The sequence below is a fragment of the Oryza glaberrima genome, chromosome 4 (assembly GCF_000147395.1).
Source record: "Oryza glaberrima chromosome 4, OglaRS2, whole genome shotgun sequence".
In the NCBI taxonomy this organism is placed as follows: domain Eukaryota; kingdom Viridiplantae; phylum Streptophyta; class Magnoliopsida; order Poales; family Poaceae; genus Oryza; species Oryza glaberrima.
Genome location: NC_068329.1, coordinates 1,275,665 through 1,295,541, shown reverse-complemented (window position 1 = coordinate 1,295,541; position 19,877 = coordinate 1,275,665). Strand labels below are relative to the sequence as shown.

The following is a 19,877-nucleotide window of genomic DNA, read 5'->3' as shown; positions in this document are numbered from 1 at the left end:
GAAGGAGGCTGGAGGAGCTGGAGTTGAACCCTGTGAGAGGAGTGCTGGACATAATTAGTGTCAGCTAGCTGGGAGAGGAAATAGCCCATGTCATGTGTTGTGTCAACTTCCTGCTAAGGGTGGGATTTGACTATACACCTATCTTGGTAGACACCAGGGAGGAGGATAAAATCAAGGCAAAGGGTTTTAAATTAGACATGAGATGGTTTTAGAAAGAGGGATTTAAATAGTTACTACAAGCAAAAATACCAAGAAGATATCGGCATAAGAATTTGGATTACTGGCACTTCATGATGCTTGGCTTGAGGAGATAGAAAAGAGGGTGGTGTGCAAACGAGGAGAGCGAACAGGAAAAAAGAAGAGGATGTGAGAAAAAGGTAGAAGAGATAGATAATAGGGCAGCAGAGAGGGACTTGTTTGAGCATGAATGGAGGGAGAAATATGTCTTGGAGAAACAAAGTGAGATAATTTATGAACAGGAAGAGATGAGGTGGCAAAGGAAATGTAGAGAACAATGGTTGCTAGAGGGGGATTCGAATACTTCCTTTTCCATGGAAGAGCAAATGGGAGACAGAGGAAGAGCATTATTTTTTTTCTCTGCAAAAGGGGGAGGAAAGTTTGACAGATTTTAAAGATTTCCAGGAACACTTATATGAATACTATAAGGAGCTATTTGGGAAGGGGGTTTGAATGAAAAAGAGAATGGAAGATTGGTAAGACCTTTCACAATGGAGGAATTGGAGAAAGCTTTGAAAGAAAGCAAGACTAACACAACACCAGCGCCAGATGGATTCCCAGCGGGTTTCTATAAAAATCTGTGGCTGCGGATTAAAGGATTGATCAAAGAGATGTTGGATGATTTTTTTTTCAGGGGGTTATCTTTGGACTGGTTAATATATGGAGTAATGACTTTAGTACCCAAGTACAAGGAAGCTAATGTCATCGAACAGTATAGACCAATATGTTTGCTGAATGTGGTGTACAAGATTATCACAAAAGTAATTACCCTAAGACTGACAAAAGTGGCCAAGAAAGTGATAAGCAAGTTCCAAAATGCCTTTATACCAGGGAGAAACATCTTGGATGGGTGTGTAGTGTTACATGAGGTGTTGCATGAGCTGAAACTTTAGAAAGAGAAGGGAATCATCTTCAAGATAGATGGTGAGAAAATGTATGACAGGGCACAATGGCCCTTTCTAATAGAGGTGCTAGAGAGGGACAATTTTAGTCCCAAATTTACAAGGTGCATCAGAGAGGCTGTGGAAATGGCAAAAGTAAGCATTAAGGTGAATGGGGAGGAAGGGCATTTTTCTAGAACCTATAGGCAGGGAGACCCTCTTTAATTTGGTTAGGGATTCATTGTCCAAAATCCTAAGTACAACACAGGAAAAAAGGGTCTTGGCGGGGTTGATTCCTAGAATTATTAGAAAGGGGTTGTCTCACCTACAATATGCTGATGGTATCATCCTATTCATCAAGTATTCTAAAAAAATGTGTTGAGCCTGAAATTTCTACTGTTCTACTTTGTTGAAATGTCATCAATGAAAATAAAAGTATCAGAAGAATTAGATTTTTACAATGGGATTGAACAAACAAGAAGAGAATAATGTTTATGGGATGCTAACTTGTAAGAAAATAAGTTTTTCAAGTACATACCGCTTACCTACAACTCCTGACATAAAATTGGGAGGAAAAATCTTCAGCAGGTGGCCTAGAAAAGGGGAGAAAAGGTTAGGCACTTGCAAGAGTGGACATCTAACTTATGGGGAAAGGGAGATATTGATTAACTCTTGCCCGTCAAGTGTGCCAATGTATGCAACGGGCTTTTATAAAATGGATAGTCTAAGGGGGAGATTTTATTGGCAGGGATTAGAATAAAAAAAAGACGTACCACAGGATGAGCCTGGGAGGGTTGAATAGTCCCACATTGGTTGTGGAAGGGCAAGGGACCTAATATATAAGTGGGAGAGCCCCTCACCTCAATGGCTAGCTTTTGGGGTGGGAAAAACCCTTTACGATCCTACAATTAGTATCAGAGCCTAGCTAGTTCAACATCCCAGGCCAGAGAGACATAGTGTGTGAAGGCCTGATGGACCGTGGGTGCTTGCGGGGCCTGTATACATGAGGGACCGTGGGGAAACGGTGAAGGGGCGGTGAACGACTGAGGGACACCAATATATGAAGGGGAGATTGTGGGGGAGATTGTTGAATAGTCCCACATTGGTTGTGGAAGGGTAAGGGACCTAATGTACAAGGCCCTTTGCAATCCTACAAATAGTCCAAGGAATATGGATGAATGGGGCTTATTAACACAAGAGTTATTAATAGCTTCCTGTTGACTAAATGGATTTAGAAATTAGAAAGTGAGGCAGCAAGTGTGTGCTTAGAGGTCCTGAAAAAACAAGTACATAGGAGAGAATGGGTTTTTCCAAAGCAGTAGCCAGAGTGCATGAAGTTAAAAAAATGAGTGAATATGTCACTACTACATAAACGATTTTTCTTGACGGGAGCTTCTCTAGGTATAGGCGGACTGTAACTAGTCGCGCCTGTAAAAATTGGCCTTTATTTTTGCATACATCTCCTTAAAAGAGTTGTAAGCGAAAATATATTTTCGCAGACGAGCATCTTAACATGCCCACATATGAAAATAACCTATTTTCGCATTTGAGCTTGTTAAGAGGCCCTCCTGCGAAAAGTCTAACTCTACTTTATTCTTATCCACTCCTCCCTCATTCTCTCCTTATCCTCTCGACAACTCCCTCATCTCTTCCTCATCCATACAGCTGAGCGGCGGTGGGCTTGGGAGCGGTCGGGACCGGCATCAGCTGGATCGAGGAGCAACACCGGCGGGCGAGAGAGACGGCGACGAGCTCGGGCCGGCGGCGGCTGGCTTGGGAGCAGCACTTGTGGGCGGTAGCGGCCACAAGCGACTGCAGCAGGCTTGAGAGTGGCGGCGGGCTCGACGACCGGAGGTCCAGATCCAACAACGGAGACAGCGGTAGCTGCAGCGAGCTTGGGCGGCGGCGGGCTCGGCCTCCGACCACTCGGATCCCACCGTCTCTCCTCTCTCTCCATCATCCTCTTCGATCCTGGCAACCAGAGGTCACAGAGCAGCGGATCCGTTGGCTGTTGATCCGGCCATGGTGGATCCACTAGCGGCAGGTGACGACAACGACTGCAGCGAGTTCGAGTGGTGGCGGGAAGTCACAGAGGGGTGGATCCATCGGCCACGGATCCGGCCGTGGCTGATCCACCGGCGACAATGGCTTTCGAGCAATGATGGCGACGGCGACAGCGGCAGACAACTTCTAGGGTTAGGGTTAGGGTTTTGGGATTTTGGGATTTTCATTTTTACATATTTTCCTTTTCAGGTGCGGACGGCTTAAGCGCCCGCATGGGAATTCGGTTGCACTGGCCGCATCCAAAAATCCGATTTTCGCATACCTTTGGACACATACGGCCGTCTGTCTACATGCGAAAATCGATTTTGGCCACATGGAAAAATGAAATTTGTACTAGTGTGTTTTGTGCAAGGAAATTAAATAATGGGGGAGTACTCTTTTCCAGGAAGATGTGTGGGTTGTTCACACTTTTTTGAAAGCTTTCCTATTTTTTTTCCATTAGTACCCAACGAGCTAAGTTGGTGAATGAGATGGGGATACAGGGGAAGTGGGAACTAAATTTTAGGAGACACTTGGATGATAGAAATAGGGGGCAGCTAGAGAGGCTCTTAGGGAGGATTGGGAGGACTGAACTAACAAAATATATAAAGATGAAATGATACGGCATAAAGGAAAAAAAGGGGGGAGTAGAGTACACAGTTATATCAATGTACATATATAAAAACAATAATTATGCGGAAAAGAAATTTTCTTCTAAAAATAAAACATTTTCTGTATATGGCCTTTAGGGACAGGATTCAAAGTGCTGTCCAGTTGAGGAAAAGAAAATGGGGGGATCAAAATTCTGTAAATAATGCAAGGGTGTGGAAACCACTGGTCATATCATTTTAATTGCCCTGTTCTAGTGTTCTCTTGGTTGGTTGTTAGGGTTGTTTGTGGTTGGGAGACAATACCAGGAGTCTTTGATGATTTACGGGCTATAGTTGGTGCAGAAGAGAGAAAAGGATAAAAAAAACTGAACCTAAGTGTGGTGATCCTGGCGGCTATCTGCTGGGCCTTGTGGACAACAAGAACTGATTTTGTCTTTGAGAATATTTTGGTGAAATCTCTAACACAACTGTTTTTCAAAATAATCGGTTTGAAACAGTAGTGGAAGAAACTCCAGAACGAGGAAGGATGGAGGTACTTGGACGGCCTGATCGAGTAGCTAATCCTGAAGATTAGGAGCCTGCGACCAACTGGTGTTCTTCCACTAGGGTTCTAAGTGGTGTGAAGAAAAGGTTTGTCTCGCATGCCGCAATATAAAATGTAAATCTGGTCAAGCCCAATCAGCCCAGTAGTACCCATTAATCTGTTGCTTTCTCTTAGTACTGAAGTGTCATTTTTCCTGTTTATAGTCTGTAATCTGTTCTAAAGACCTGGTTTTTGGGGCTTTTTTATAAAGCTGAATGGATTCATGGATCGATCTTTGGTCTAGAAAAAGGAGAGCTATATATGGAAGGAGATCTCCAATGTTCCAAGTTCGGAACCGAGGACGCTGCTAATGTGGCCAATTCTCATCAGATCGATGCCTGTTCCTATTATTGTTGATGCTGCTGCTGCTGCTTTGTATGAGTTTACTTGGGTTTCTTGATGAATGGTTGACCAAGCCAATGGTGCAGCTTAGTGGATTTCTAAAAAACCATGTTGTCGAAATTTGACTTGTCTGCAAGTCGATGGCAAGCAAACTTCTGAAATTGTCCCATAACCTTTGATAAAAATGCCCTTAATTTTCAGCTTGCCATCATAAATTTGCATCCCCAATAGGACAGCTCCCATCGAGGGTCTCATGACCTTGAGATAGAGCATCAGCGTCAGGGGCTCATTATCTCCGGGTGGGTCTTTTGCTTTTAAGAAACATCTCTATAAATTCCCTTGCAAATTTTCCAAATTATTTGAACACTCCATTACAGAACAATGAGAACATTAAACCGTAGTCCAATTATTCGAATTGAAAGGATTGTATACTGCTTACTTGACACTGTAGGTTTTCCTCTCAAATCTGTCACCTTGTTTGTCGATTGCTCTATATTGAGTCATCAGATTGTAAACAAATACTATAACTCATAACCTGGTATTTAATTTTAGGGAAAAAAATATTAAATTGAATCCCTGGATCGGGAGGAAATAGTGGTTACACCGAATATAAAAGTGATTTGTTTCAAATAAATTGAGATTACCTTCAAATTAACAACACTGTCGACGTTTGATGTCGCGATTCTGGTATTTGCATAGTATGGGGATCGTTAGTACTAGGGTATACGCGAGACTGATGTAAAAGAGACGGAGACAGGGATTTTTATACAGGTTCGGGCCCTTAAATTGTCAAGTAATAACCCTACATCCTGTTGGCCGAAGCCGGTATTGCTCTTATTCACCATAATCACACCAGTACAATATTTGGGGTAGCCTATCTAACTGTTGTCGACATGGCGGTCTGAAGGTCTGACTTGTAGTCGACAACAGAGTAGTCTTCCTCCTCGAGTTCGTGCCCGGCGAGATCAGAGATAGCGCTTTCGTCTCTCCTGACAATATCCGGAGACACCGTAGGGGACTAGCCGTGCCTATCTCTGAAGTCGATATCCGGCGTCTTGTCTTGGCGTATGTTGGCTTCTGTTGTTCCGTGTATGTTGATTGTGGGTGTGTATTGTGTCCCCTCTCCTCCTAGGGGGCCTTGTATTTATACCCATAGGTGTCCCCTTGTCCAAGTAGAACTAGGGAAACCAATATGGATACAATCCGAGTAGTCCTTGTCGTTTTCATGTAGAACTCTGGTTATCTTTCCTTATCCGGAACTCCTCCTATATCCACAGGTTATTTCCGTATAGGACATGGTATGTAGTGGGTCTTGCCGAGATTTAATCAACTACTATTAGGTATGTGGTATCCATAACCCTGACAAACACCGACACTCCAAACTTGCAGAGTGTATGCTCTAAGGCTAGCAGCTTGCCGCACTGTCTGGCTGAGTAGCTGAGGTCAATGCTACCTTCAAGAGGCGATAAACTTTACCCCAGGCATCCCAAGAGTGAAAATAAATGTTATTTTTTGTTACTACTGCAAATAAAGGTCATTTGAGCAGAAAATTATAAAAAAATATATGAAAAAAATATAGTACTATTAGGAAAGATGATTTTGGGCTTTGATAATGCTTGTTTTCACCCAACATGGTATATAATTATATTATACCCACTGGACCACATGTTGCTTGACAAATAAAATTAGGAGTAGGGGGGTTGGGGTTTGCAAATGTACCCCCATGCCCCACTGCAGGTCCACCCTCACCAAAAACCGAAGTCTAAAATTTCATAGTAGGAAAACATAGTGGATTGACACGTCCACTTTTTTTTATTATTAGTTTCATACATATAAATTATTAAATTTTCTGATATCTTTACCACAAGCAACTCCATTATGCATAGCAAACATCTAACAGAGGATTACACACTATTTCTTTGAGTTGAGATAAGTTACAACTACATTAAGGCATTATATATGTAGCTAGCACTACTACAAAAACCCTCATAGGAACGGCATATAGGTGCCAGTTCATTTAAAACCGGCACCTATGGAGCTTTTCCCACCTCCCTTGCGATGGAAAAATATAGAATCCACACCTTTAAACACTATAGGTAAGATTAGTCGGATGCAGCGATGCCTTGTACACAATTTTCACCTAGCCAACATTGGTGAGAATGCAGGTTGCAGTCTAGAACGTCTTGAGGTTGGGGATGGCAATGGACGGGAGGTTTAGGTCAGCAAGTGATCTTTTCGCCGTTGTGCAGTTGTCCCCTGTGGCTAATCCTCTGATGCAGTTGAAGAACTTGAGATAGTTAGATGCAGCGATGTCATAGATGAGTCCTAGATCAGCTGCCATGTTTGGATTAATAAAACCTGCTCCATAATCGAAAGGGTCGGCAACCTTTGGGATGTTTCGTACTGGCATCCTGTTGTTGTCATAGGTAGTTGCTATATGCAGAGAAATATAAGGAAAAAGATTGTTATCGATCCTATGCATCCAATGATATCGATCAAGTAAGGCCCCAATTTTTTTATTACATGAAAGATCGACACACGTTCACCGTACACATTTGTATCTACATCCTCTTATAGTACAAGTTTAAAAGATGGAGGCCTAACAATAAATGCATGAACATCACTAAAATCTCAATGTTCCAGACACATGTTTTATGTTACAAAAATAATAAGTTACCTGTTATCATCATAGTGGATTTGAGGGCGGCAGGTGACCATTGAGGATGCAGGGATTTGAGCACAGCAATGATCCCACTTATACATGAGAGAAAGACATGGATGTTCCAGGACTGATGTGGTAGGGGGTACCATTGTCATAAGAAGTCTGAGCAGTGGCTATAACTGAAACCCGTGGTGCATCAATGTCCGTCTACCAATTTGGAAGATTAATATTATGGTATCTGAATGTTGGCCAAGGAAAACAAACAATAAATGATTGAAATCAACTAGTTGAAGATTGTTCAAAATCTGTCTTTTTTTCTTTCTTTATACTAAATGTAGGTTGCTCTAAAAGCTCTCATACCATAATGGCTTAAAATTTCCATATGAAAAAAAATAGTACATATCATAGCAAAATTGAGCTTACCTTGACAACACCAGGATAAATAGAACTACACCCCCACAATGAGAAAGCTGTGACTTTTGGAGCAGAAATTTCACCTTCAATTGTAGATTGGGTTAAGGATATCTTCGCTTTTGGGACGTAACTACCACTTTCACTGTTGTTGTGTTGGAAAAAAGGGTTGGTAAGATGTGGGTTGCAAGTAACGAAAGGCAACTTTTGGAGTGTGAAAACTGAATAGCTAGAATAGTGTGCGTGTGTGTGTGTAAGGCCAAGACTCCAACATATATGTATAGTTGGTGAACTAAATATAATATACATATTAGTTGTGGTCGTTACAACAGAACATGCCAATCCAGTATCAAGTCCTCAACACATGGAGTGGTCAAAGTGTGTTGCCACGCTACAGGAGCCTTAATCTCTGGTGTAGATGTGTGATAAGACACACCCACATTTGGTGTAGACGATACATGTCTCTCATGGTAGTTTGGTGGTGGCGGTGGACATAAAAACTTGATGTGTGGATACTTGCATAAAACTTGATGATGATGACCGACGACGACGACGACAACAACAATAATAATAATAATTGGTGTATTTGACAATCTTTTGGGCGATCTCATAGTTAATAGGGACAATGAAAATATCTAGAGCAGTTATGATGGGGTCATCTTGGAGCAATCGATCAGTGTTGACCTATGGCAAGATGACTTTCGTTAAAGCCATTTCTAACATCGAAAGTGATTGAAATCCTTTCCAACAAAGCAGAAGACAATCTTCCCCTTCACTATTTTTTTGATATTATCCCCCCCCCCCCTATCCATTGCTCTCCTTGCCCCGAACGAAGTTGCAAGTGTTTGCTCTTGGATTCAATCTTTCTCCTATGGTCTCTCATGTTCTTGCCTTAACCTTGAACAAAAATATTTTCTTCCTTCTCCGCCTCTGGCCATACGTTACAAGAACAATTACTATTATTGCTATATTTATTATTTATATATAAAACAGCCACGTGGCCCTTCATGGAGACTAGACTTCATGGTTTGATAATAACTAATCACACTCAAATTTTTGAAAATTTTCAACCTCTAGTTATATACCTAGGTGTAACAATTTGATTCATATATACCCATACGTAGAAATAAAACAACTCAAATTATTTAAAAAAAACATCCTACATGGTGTAGGCAGCGAAAGTAATAGTTATATTATAAAAAATATCCAAATTCAGCACAGAACAATAGGGCGGATTGCCATTTATGATTTTTTTTATATTTTATTAATATTTCTCATACATTTAAATAATAAGTTGTCGCCATGTCTTTAGTCACAAGTCGAAACCCTGTTATTCATAACAAACATCTAACATAATTTTACATAAGAAATACTTCCTGGGGCTACATTCCATATACATATAACATGGTAGTACATCCATAGCATATGGGTTCACCCTTCATGTATACAGTACAAGTCGATCATTAATCAACTAGCATTGTCATATGTAGCAGTAGCATATCTCAATCAAGTTAGGAGATCTTGGAGTAGATCTCTTCAATCACGATGCGAACTGCAATTGGGATCCGAACCCAATGTATGCCGCCATCGTGCCACACCAAGCTTCCAAAGCTATAGTCCCCCTGAATTGGCCTCCCTGTCGCCTTGATGGTCACCTTGAAACTCTGCACCTTCTTCTCTTTGCTGAACACTAGCACTGGCGGATCGACGGTCATCTCGACACCAGCAGGGGGGTATAGGAACGCCTTGTACCTGGCATTGGCCTGGCCAACATTGGTGACGGTGCGCGTTGTGGCCTGGAATGTCCTGAGGTTGGGGATGGCGATGGACGGGAGGTTCAAATCAGCAAGTGATCCTTTCACTGTGGTGCAATTGTCTGCTGAGCCTAATCCTCCCATGCAGTTGAAGAACTTGAAGTAATCTGATGGTTCGATGTCGTATATGAGGCCTGGATCAGCTGCCATGTTTGGATTAACAACCCCTGCTCCATAATCGAAAGGATCGGCAATCTTTGGAACTTTTCCATTAGCTTGTATCGGCATCCCGTTATTGTCATAGGTAAGTGCTGCTTGTGAAGAAATGTAATATAGATCAGAACGTTACTAACTCAATCTATACATCAAATACAGATATTTGCTTGACGGGTGGCCTGTTCGAATGCAAAAAGAATTAGAGAGCAAAACTTAGTGGTGAACTCGTTAGCATGTGTTGGTCTCTCTTGGATAGCATCTTCAGGCTTGGTTAGGAAAGTTCACCAGTAATGAAGTTAATGCAGTCTAAATGTGCTTTTTTTTTCTAGTATTGATATCAATGAAATTAAGTTCCCCACCCCATCAAAAATAAATAACGCCCATAATTAATAAGGTTCATATGAAACAAAGTATAAGCGTAAAACTTGTTTTAACCTACTTTCTCTGAAAAGAAAAATAGTTACCTGTAGTCATGATTGCAGACTTGAGGGCAGCTGGTGACCATTGAGGATGCAAAGACTTGAGTACCGCAATGATCCCACTCACATGGGGGCAAGACATAGATGTTCCAGAGTCGAAACGGTACAGGATTCCTGCATCCATAAAAGCCTTTGGTGCAGCTGCCAAAACCGTAACACCTGGTGCAGCAATGTCGGGCTGCAATATGAGAGAACATCACGACATGTTATGATAACGGAATGCTAAGTTGACTAGTGGGAAAACATATAAAACATTGATAGAATCAACTTGGTCAAAATAACAAATAATAGTTCTGATTATGATACCTACACTACGTTATTTATTCAATTCCTAGCAAATATATTATAGCTGCTAAGAGCAATAAAATTGTAGCTTATTTTACATTATTTATATTTTAATTAATTGAGCTGAACTACAAATAGTGATCTTGCTGCAGCCAGACTTTTCAAGATAATATAATGTTGTTAGAATTTAGAAAGTTATTTTGATAAGCAAAGATATGTGGTGCCTATGTTACACCTTTGTATTATTTTGCCTTCTCTCCTAACTTAAATATTGCTAGCTATAAATGAACATAATGTATATGATTCAGACAATTTTGATATTCATGAAAAACAAGTGTGCATTTATGTGTCTTAATTTGAACGTAGAACCTCTTGTTGTCGGTCAAGGTAAAATCTTTACCTTGAGAACCCCAGGATAAATATAACTGGGCCCCCTCGACGAGAAAGCTGCTACTTTGGGAGCAGAAACTTTTCCAATAGTTGTTTGGGTTAATGATATCTTCACTTTTGGGGTGCCATCGTTTTCTCTGTTAATTAGAGCATGGATGGAAGTAAAGGAAATTAATTGTTGAGGTGACAAACTAAACTAATATATAGTTGGAAGAAGGTGATATAATCAATTTAATGAGCAAAATAATATCAGAAGTTTCTTTCTCTAATTTTGGAAGAGGATCTTTCTGGTGTTGTCTACTGTAGTATTCTACTACTAGTATTATCATACAAAGGTAATCTCAACCGCTAATTTAGCATAATCACACTAGCTATCAGTAGAAAAAATAAATTACTAATAGTAGTTGAGCTGATATTATAACTAGATACAGTTCATCGGATTAAAGGAAAGAAATGGGTATTAGTACCTCTTTTCAAATGGACATTCACAGTGATATAATATATGTGTATGTACAATAAACTGCTCATAAATAAGTTACCTACTTGATATATTGGTATATCCTGTAGGTGATCTCATAATCAACTGCGACCAAGGGAATAGGCAAAGTGAGGAGGGTGTCCCCCAGTAGTGTGTCGGTGTTGTACTTAGGCAAGATCACCCCTATTCCTCCTTTCTCACTCGTTGCCTTGGTGATGTTATAGTAATCTGGCTCCGAATCGAACTTCGTTCCAAAGAAGCAGAAGACGATCTTCCCCTTCACTGTGTTGTGGATATTCTCAGCACTGCAGCTGCAGGAATTAATTATGTTAATTACCTTGCTAGCTATCAAGCAAAACATGAATTAATTACCATCAGTTTTAGATATTTGATTTCCCACACTTACTCCTCACGCTCGTAAAATTGTATCTCACCGAACTGACTTGAAGTTTTCCCTGAGATGGCAAAGGACTGTGCCTGCAAGCATAACCACACGGGTAACGATCAATTTAAGTCGGAACGAATAAACTAAACACATAATAGATTGTGTCATAAATAGAAAACTTCACAGTAAATAAATATAGATACCACAAACTTGTCATTATTTCCCAATGTGATAACAACAGGGAATGACCGATCCATAGTGGCCGCAGCAACTGTAAGCAGCCACGGTGATGAGTTCTCCACTGTCTGAGCAATGGGTCCATCATTCCCAGCAGAGTATACAACAGGGATACCCTTAGCAACAACGTGCAAGGTGCCCGGATCTTCAAAAGGGCCACCAAGAGAAAGTGATAATATATCAACGCCATCGTGGATAGCGTCATCTATGGCCTTCAACTGACCGGCGGCGGAGCAGCCAACACCATTCCAACATGTCTTGTACATGGCTACTCGTGCACGAGGGGCGCCACCCCGAACTGTCCCAGCTGCTAGCCCAAAAATGCTAGCATTGTGGATGATGTTACCACCGGCCGTCGAAGCCGTGTGTGTTCCATGGCCAACCACATCCCTGGGAGATAGGATTTCATCCTTGCTCATGCTTCTTAAAGTATCATCATCGATGTACCACCGTGCACCGATAAGTTTTCGGTTGCAGCTTTTTGCTTTGAACGAAGGGCCGACTTGGCAAACTCCTTTCCATTTGGATGGAGCGGGTCCATATCCATCATCAGCGAAGCTTGGTGACTCAGGTGTGATACCTACATGATAATGGCAAATAATTGAAAATCTAAATGATATTTTATAACAAACAATTATTAAATTATTTATGCTAACCAATTCACCAAAAAGCAATATTAAGGTGATGATGTAGAGCTGGGAATTACTTATACTTCACCACTACTGTTTTTTCTATTGAGTCCTCTGTAATAAAAATGATATAGACTATCGATATAATACCCTAATACATATGGTTTGTGGATAAATCTATTAACCTTCTAACTTTATACTAGGACCCATTTGTGTTTGCATAAAGTGAGTACGAAAATTGTAGCCACACAATGAATGGAGTCAGAACTGACAACTCAACCATCCAAGATCCAACATATATATAATTACTCCCTTCAGACATAAATATTATTTAAGATAAAACTTGCTAAAACTAGATAATCAGTTGTAATAGCTTGCACTCCAGAACCACATAGCTCAATCCATCCTACGGGAGGACCCACTTATACATACCACTTCACTTACATTTAAGTCCACGCTCCGTATAAGATGGTGAACCAGGGAGTCGCTTCATGCAAAATGGTTAACCCGGAAGTGGTATAGTTAGAAGGACAAGATCTTATAAATTGGTTCCACCCTTACTAAACTAGCAATGTGGTACTAAACATGTGCACACAACTCTAATGTGCCATACAGGACAAATCATCCGTGCCATGTGCCTCACACCGAGTCTACCTGTGCCATGCCCCAGTCCATCCAACGGGCGGATCTATTTATACATACCACATCACTTACACTTTTTTCCTTGCTTTCTGTAAAATGGTTAACTCGGGAGTGATATAGTTGGAGGGACAAGATCTTATAAATTGGTTTCACTCTTGCTAATTAAACTAGTAACGTGGCACTAAACATGTGCGAACAACTCTTATAAATTACACAAATGAGGGATTTGTGAAGGTGGTGACGAAGAAATTCGTATGAACAACTCTTATGAACCACAAACCATTTGTTCATATTTTCATCACAATGCACGTGGTGATGAAGAAATTCATATGGTATACAAGAGGGATTGTGTACGTATGAAAAGAGGAGTTGAATTTGGAAGGGAGTCCGGATTCGGGAAGATTGACTGAGATAAGGAAAGAGATGAGTTGGATACTTGGAAGAGAGAGTTTCCTACATGGTTAGGAGTCCTAAGTTGTGTTAGATTCGTGGGCTTTGCACAGCCTACCTCATGTATAAAACGAGAGGGAGGGTGAGGCCTCCCGATATCGATTTTAGAGAGACTTGAGTTGAGAGAAAGTTAGGGTTTCGAGTTTAGTTCGAGATTTTGGTGAGGAGTGTTGTTGGTGAACTTTGTAAACACTAGTTGATGTAATAAAGTCAAAAGTTCTAATCTACATATTCGAGATTGCCATCTACCGGTGTTTTTGGGTCCCGACGGTCTAACCGCAGGTGTGCGCGCGGTCTGACCGGTGGGATAGCAGCGGTCTGACCATAGGTGTTCGGGCGGTTCGACCGGCGGTGACAGGGCTTCATCATCTACTCTGTTCAAGGTTAATCTTTAATTCCACAAAAGATTTTTGGGTTTTTTGTTTTTCCTACCATTCATAGGTTTGTTTTATCTTGTGTGATCCTATATGTTGAACTAGTAAGGTGGTACTAAATATACGTACACACAGCTTATGGACCAAGTTTATCATGTTATGGTACAATTCAATGATGGAGCTCGAAGAAAAACTAGGAGTATTAATTAGTGTATGGTTGTTTTAAGATTATTACTTTGTTATTGCACAAAAATTTTGAAAACCTCAAGAGGGCTAACCCTCCAACTCTCCAAGAATTTCAGCCCAGTAGTATACGAGGCAAATCTATGCATATTATTTCTTTTTATTTTTAAAATAAGCATTTAAGAATTATTAATGGTTAGAATTATAAAATTTTGACTAAAATATATGTTGTCCTATATTTTACGGTAGGGAGTCTCTGGTTGCACGTGGTACTGTTTTAGACCTTAACTACTTATTACCTCTGTCAATAACACCAATAACAATATGGGCACTTACGAATTTGTCACTGGTTTTTTCAATTTTACAAGAATATCACTTAAATGACCGTTCTAGTGGTCGTAATTGCCTTATAATAATATCATCCCCATATTAAGCTTTGGCGAGCAATACATTTGGTTGCCTGTCCAGTTCACCTAGAAAGTAATAGACAGAGACTCACGATATAAACTAGTACATATGGATTGAGAATAAATTTTATATCCTCTGTAACTTTATACTAGGGCCTATGTGTGTTTGCGTAACGTGGCTACTAAAAGTGTACGTAGCCACAAGATAAATATTACTCCCTTCAGTCATAAATATGCATTTAATCTAAATGGGCAATTACTTATTTGACCCAATTTTAAGCCCTAACTACCAATTTGACCCTACTTTTTAGAGTTTGCTTATTTGACCCCTCCTTTTCAAAAACGAAGCTCCCATCCGACCCTGTTTCCACTAGTCCGTTAAGTTTTGATCTAAAATAAAAAAGAAATACAACTAATATTCATAATACCCATAATACCCTTAGGAAACCCTATCCATCCACCCAACCATATCCACATTTCTCTCTCTCTCTCCTTGTGGCGACCGCGGCGACTTGCGGCGGCTGCGCTGATGGGGCGGCGGAGACGGTGAGCCGGTGCCGGCCCTGGTAACGACGACGAAGACGAGGAGTGGCGACGACAAGTTCTTCACTCCTCCACGGATCCACCACAGGAGAGGCGGCGAGACGGCGAGCCGGCGCCGGCCCTGGTGACGACGACGACGACGAGAAGTGGCGGCGGCGAGTTCTTCTCCTCTCCTCCACAGATCCACCACAGGAGAGGCAGCGAGACATCGAGGCGGAGCCAGCCCTGGTGACGATGACGGCGACGAGGAGTGGCGGCGGTGAGTCCGGGCGGTGGGGCTCGAGCTGGCGTCAGCGGATCTTGCGCCGCCGCCGCCACCGCCTCCTTCCTCCTTCCACGCGCTTGCGCCGGCGCCGGCCCCGCCGCCTCCTCCCTCCTTCCACTCGCCTGCGCCGCGGCCGCTCCTCCCTCTCTCCACGAGTCGGCGCGGCCGCTCGCCCCCTCCGGGCGCCGCCGCCGCAACTCGCCCCCTCCGTCAGCCGCCGCCGCCGCCACTCCCTCCCTCCGCCCCCTCATTGCGCCGCCGCCGCGGCAAGTCGCTGCCCTATCGGTGCCAATTCGCCGCCGATCCGTGAAAGAGAGGAGAGGAGAAGAAAAGAGAGGAGAGAAGAAGAGAGAACTGATGGGTGGGTCCCACATGTAATAGGGTCAAATGAGTAAGAACAGAAGAAACATTTTGTGCTTCAGTTAACACCGTTAAATGCCCTTAACAGAACAGGGTCATACGGAAGCTTCTTTTTGAAAAGGAGAGTCAAATAAGCAAACTCTAAAAAGTAGGGTCAAATTAGTAGTTAGGATTCAAAACGGAGTCAAATAAGAAATTGTCCCTAATCTAAAAGATGCTCAAACATTATCATCAATGTATTCTAAGGGTGAATAGCCAAAGTGGTCCTTCAAGTTTCATCTAAGGCTCAGTTTAGTCCTTAATGTTTTAATCTATCCATATTAGTCCTTCAAGTTTTTATTTTAGTTCAAACTTATCCTTGAACCAACAACACTCTTCATAAATGACACTTATACCCCTCATCATTCGCATATATAAGAGAAAAATTGCATGCTTGAATTTTTTATAGATAATACATAGTATATTATGTAAAATGAAAATAAATTATATACTAGCAAGTGTATACGATAGCAATTGCTTAAGTTTCATGTACACATCTTGAAATAATGGGAAGTACATCTGTAACGTTTTTTATTCATGTTGACTTACTCTTTTCTAGTATATGTATATAGTTGTATACAAATTAAGGGCAAAAAAGACTTTTTTTAATAGAAATACTGACTAGAAATAGCCATATGGCATATTAAGTGGGTCCAAGGATGATTTTAAACCAAAACAAATATTTGGAGGAGCTATGTGGACAAAATGAAACGTGAAAGACCAAATTGAGCCTTTGGTAAAACTTAATGGACTAAATTAGCTATTCACTCATAACTAAACTTATCATAATTTACGATGTTAATGTAGTAGAACTACTATATAATGAATGACAGAGCTGGAATAAGAAACTTAAAGTATTAATTAGTGTAGGGCTGCTTTTAAAATTAGTCTGTTATTATTGTAAATTTTGAAGTTCCGCCCCAGTTCTATTCAATGCAAATCTATGCATAATATCTTTCTTACTTTTAAACTAAACACTTGAGAATTATTAATCATTAAAGTTATAAAAATTTGACCAAAATATATATTGTCCTATATTATGAGTAGCTTTATCATAGGGAATATCTGGTTGCAGGTAGTATAGATCTGGTACGTTGCACGTGGTACAATATTTGAACAGGTTATATATGCATGTAGTGTTTTACTTACCTGTGTCGATAACCCCAATAATAATATCTTCCCCATATTTAGCTTTGGCTAGCAGGCCATTTGGCTGTCTGTAGTCCATTCCAAGGAAATCCCAGCTTCGACTCGTATGCAACCGGTGGATTTGGTTCTCTCTCACGCTGATCACATCTGGCAACCCTAGAATATTAAATATAATTAAAATTGTCAGAATATACACATACATACATACACACACTACCTCCGTCCCATAATCACTCGTCTTATTAAAAAAATTATTTAAATATAAAAAACAAAAATGTGTACTTAAATTACTTTGGATAATAAAGTAAGTCTCAAATAAAATAAATAATAATTTCAAAATTTTTTGAATAAGATAAATGGTCAAACAGTGCAAGCAAAATGTTAAAATCCCTTATATTAGGGGACGGAGGGAGTATGATTCATGGTGCCCCAATTAATTTTAGAATATATATGTGTCCTCTTAATTTTTTATCGCTAAAGAAAATGATTAATTAATTACCTCGTATCGTGCTCGCTTGTGCTTCTGTGAGCCTTGCAGCAAAGCCAGAAAAACTATGTCTGTAGCTGTACACGATGGACTCAAGAGCCACCTCCTTGCTTCAAAGATGCAACCATATTTTATTTTAATAATACTCGAAATAATTTTTAGTTCACCGTAGATATGCACGTAGTAACATTGTTAGTGACGATATCTCAAATCTTACTCTACAGTTTGTTTTTCAATCAACATATAGACGCATTAGCATGCAGTTCTTCTGCACATATTACTTGCTAAAAAGTTTTGTGTGGCTATTTGTCTTCCTCACAGGAAAACGCACACGCATATACACAAATTTACTAATTATGCACTCATTTGCCCTTTTCAATCTAATTTTATTCCCGCTACATCAGAGTCCATGCATGTTTCCATTAAAGCAACATTGTTTTCCTTTCTTTGCCTACCAGTTGTTGTATTTGTGTACCCTTTCATTTTAAGGTTTTATATTATCAAGGGCATCATTTTGATTTTGTATTTTCTTAATAATATACGGACATATTTGTATCTTTCATAACGTTCGTTTGCTCGGTTGCCTATAAGGTTCTCCATTTTTAATCGTAAACAAACATTGTCAATTTTGACTACTATATATATTTTTCTAAAAAATATCATTCCATATCACATTTTGCAATACATAAAATTTGTACTTAGATCCATCACACTTTCAGTGAGCAGATAGTGATCCAACTCTCGATGTGTTGTTAGGTAGTACGACTAATATTTAAAAACGACAAGTATTTGTAAATGGACAGAGTAACGATGTGCATTCTTACCTTCCCAAAACAGAGGCGAGCATGTCATGGTGGGAACCAGTGACGACATCAGCATCATCGTGTCGTCTCTCCCCAAGGTAGACAATGTAAATCTTCAAATATTGTATAGTTTGTCAATCAGCCATGCATACACATATACTAACTCCATTTTATTAATGTATAACGATGTTTATTTTTTATCAACGTTTGATCATTTGTCTTATTTAAATTTTTTGTGCAAATATAAAAATATTTAAATCATGCTTAAATAACATTTATAAACCAAATCACAATAAAATAAATAATAATTAAATATTTTTTAAATACGACGAATGATCAAACATATCTCAACAAATTTGCATCGTCGTACATTAAAAATGGAGAGAGTAGTAGTTACCACCAGCACACGTCCTAGCTATATATTGACTCAATGGTATATATGGGAGCATTTTTATAGTTAGATACCGGGAGGCACATAGACTACTACCTCCATTTCATATTATTAACTTTTTCGAAGTCAAACTTATTTAGTTTTGACCAAAATTATAAACAAAAAAGTATAACAATATTTTCAACATAAAACAAAAAAAACCATCCAATGTTAGATTTAATAAAAACTAATTTAATGCTATAAATGTTACTATATTTGGTCAAAAAATTTGACATAAGAAATCCAAAGCGACTTATAATATGAAATTGACCTTTTTACCATCCTAGTTCTAATAGTGCCTCCGATAACTTCTTAATGGGCAATAAAGAAAACTCCAGTGGAAAACATTGATTCAATGAAATTACCTTTTTTTCAAGATGTTACGGCATTTTTTAAAAAATATATATGGGGTCAAAATTACAGAAAAGCACATTTCACTTATAATAAAACCAGTATACCTTCTTGGATTGGCTTTGCTGTCCAACAACACAGGATCTTCGCAACAAAAGAGCAGTAACAAGGAGGAAGAGGAGTCGGCAACAGCCTCCTCTATGTACACCAGCTTGAGCCATATGGAAGGATTGAAATGAACTATGGTTTCATATACCGGTTGTGAAATGAACTGCGATATGATAGTTAGAGCTTGCCAAGGTAGGAGCTATTTATACATCCATCGATAGAAGAGATCCAGGAAAAACCATGCACGTTTTCGGTGTTATCTGCCGCGGGTTATTTACTAGCTACTAACAGCTCAACTTGTCAATCGTCGACAGAGTTTAATTGAATACTACAATTTTCTTCCATCGTATCGCCTCATTCGTCGATCGATCATATGTATCACATCTGTCGTACAGTGTTCAATTGAACTTTTTGGTTGTCTTCGCAAAACTTGAAGAAATCCTGTCACTCTCCGTTGAATCTACCTGATTATAATACAGCAACGTGATCAAAGGCAAGTGAATTTTTTAAGTATTAGGTAGTAGTAGTAGTAATTAATTCATGAATCTACCTCAACCTCAATTGCTGATGTAGGTTTTGTTTATATGTGTGTGTGTCATTCAGCAATATATATGACAGGACCCAGAAAACTATTAACTTTTTGACGGGCAGGTCGATCATCCA

At 40.0% G+C, this 19,877-nt stretch overlaps 1 protein-coding gene and 1 pseudogene across 1 annotated transcript; both read right to left on the bottom strand.

The window, feature by feature from the left end:
* Positions 1 to 9,264: 9,264 nt before the first annotated feature.
* LOC127770345 (subtilisin-like protease SBT3.9) lies at positions 9,265 to 17,237 on the bottom strand (annotated as a pseudogene).
* Positions 17,238 to 17,526: 289 nt separating this feature from the next.
* On the bottom strand, positions 17,527 to 19,327 carry LOC127770346 (subtilisin-like protease SBT3.5). The gene is made up of 3 exons (XM_052296011.1): positions 19,214 to 19,327; positions 18,347 to 18,438; positions 17,527 to 17,632 (listed from the first exon to the last, which is right to left on the bottom strand). Exons 1-3 carry the CDS (start codon positions 19,325 to 19,327, stop codon positions 17,527 to 17,529), a joined length of 312 nt encoding a protein of 103 aa, XP_052151971.1.
* Between the last annotated feature and the right edge of the window lie 550 nt (positions 19,328 to 19,877).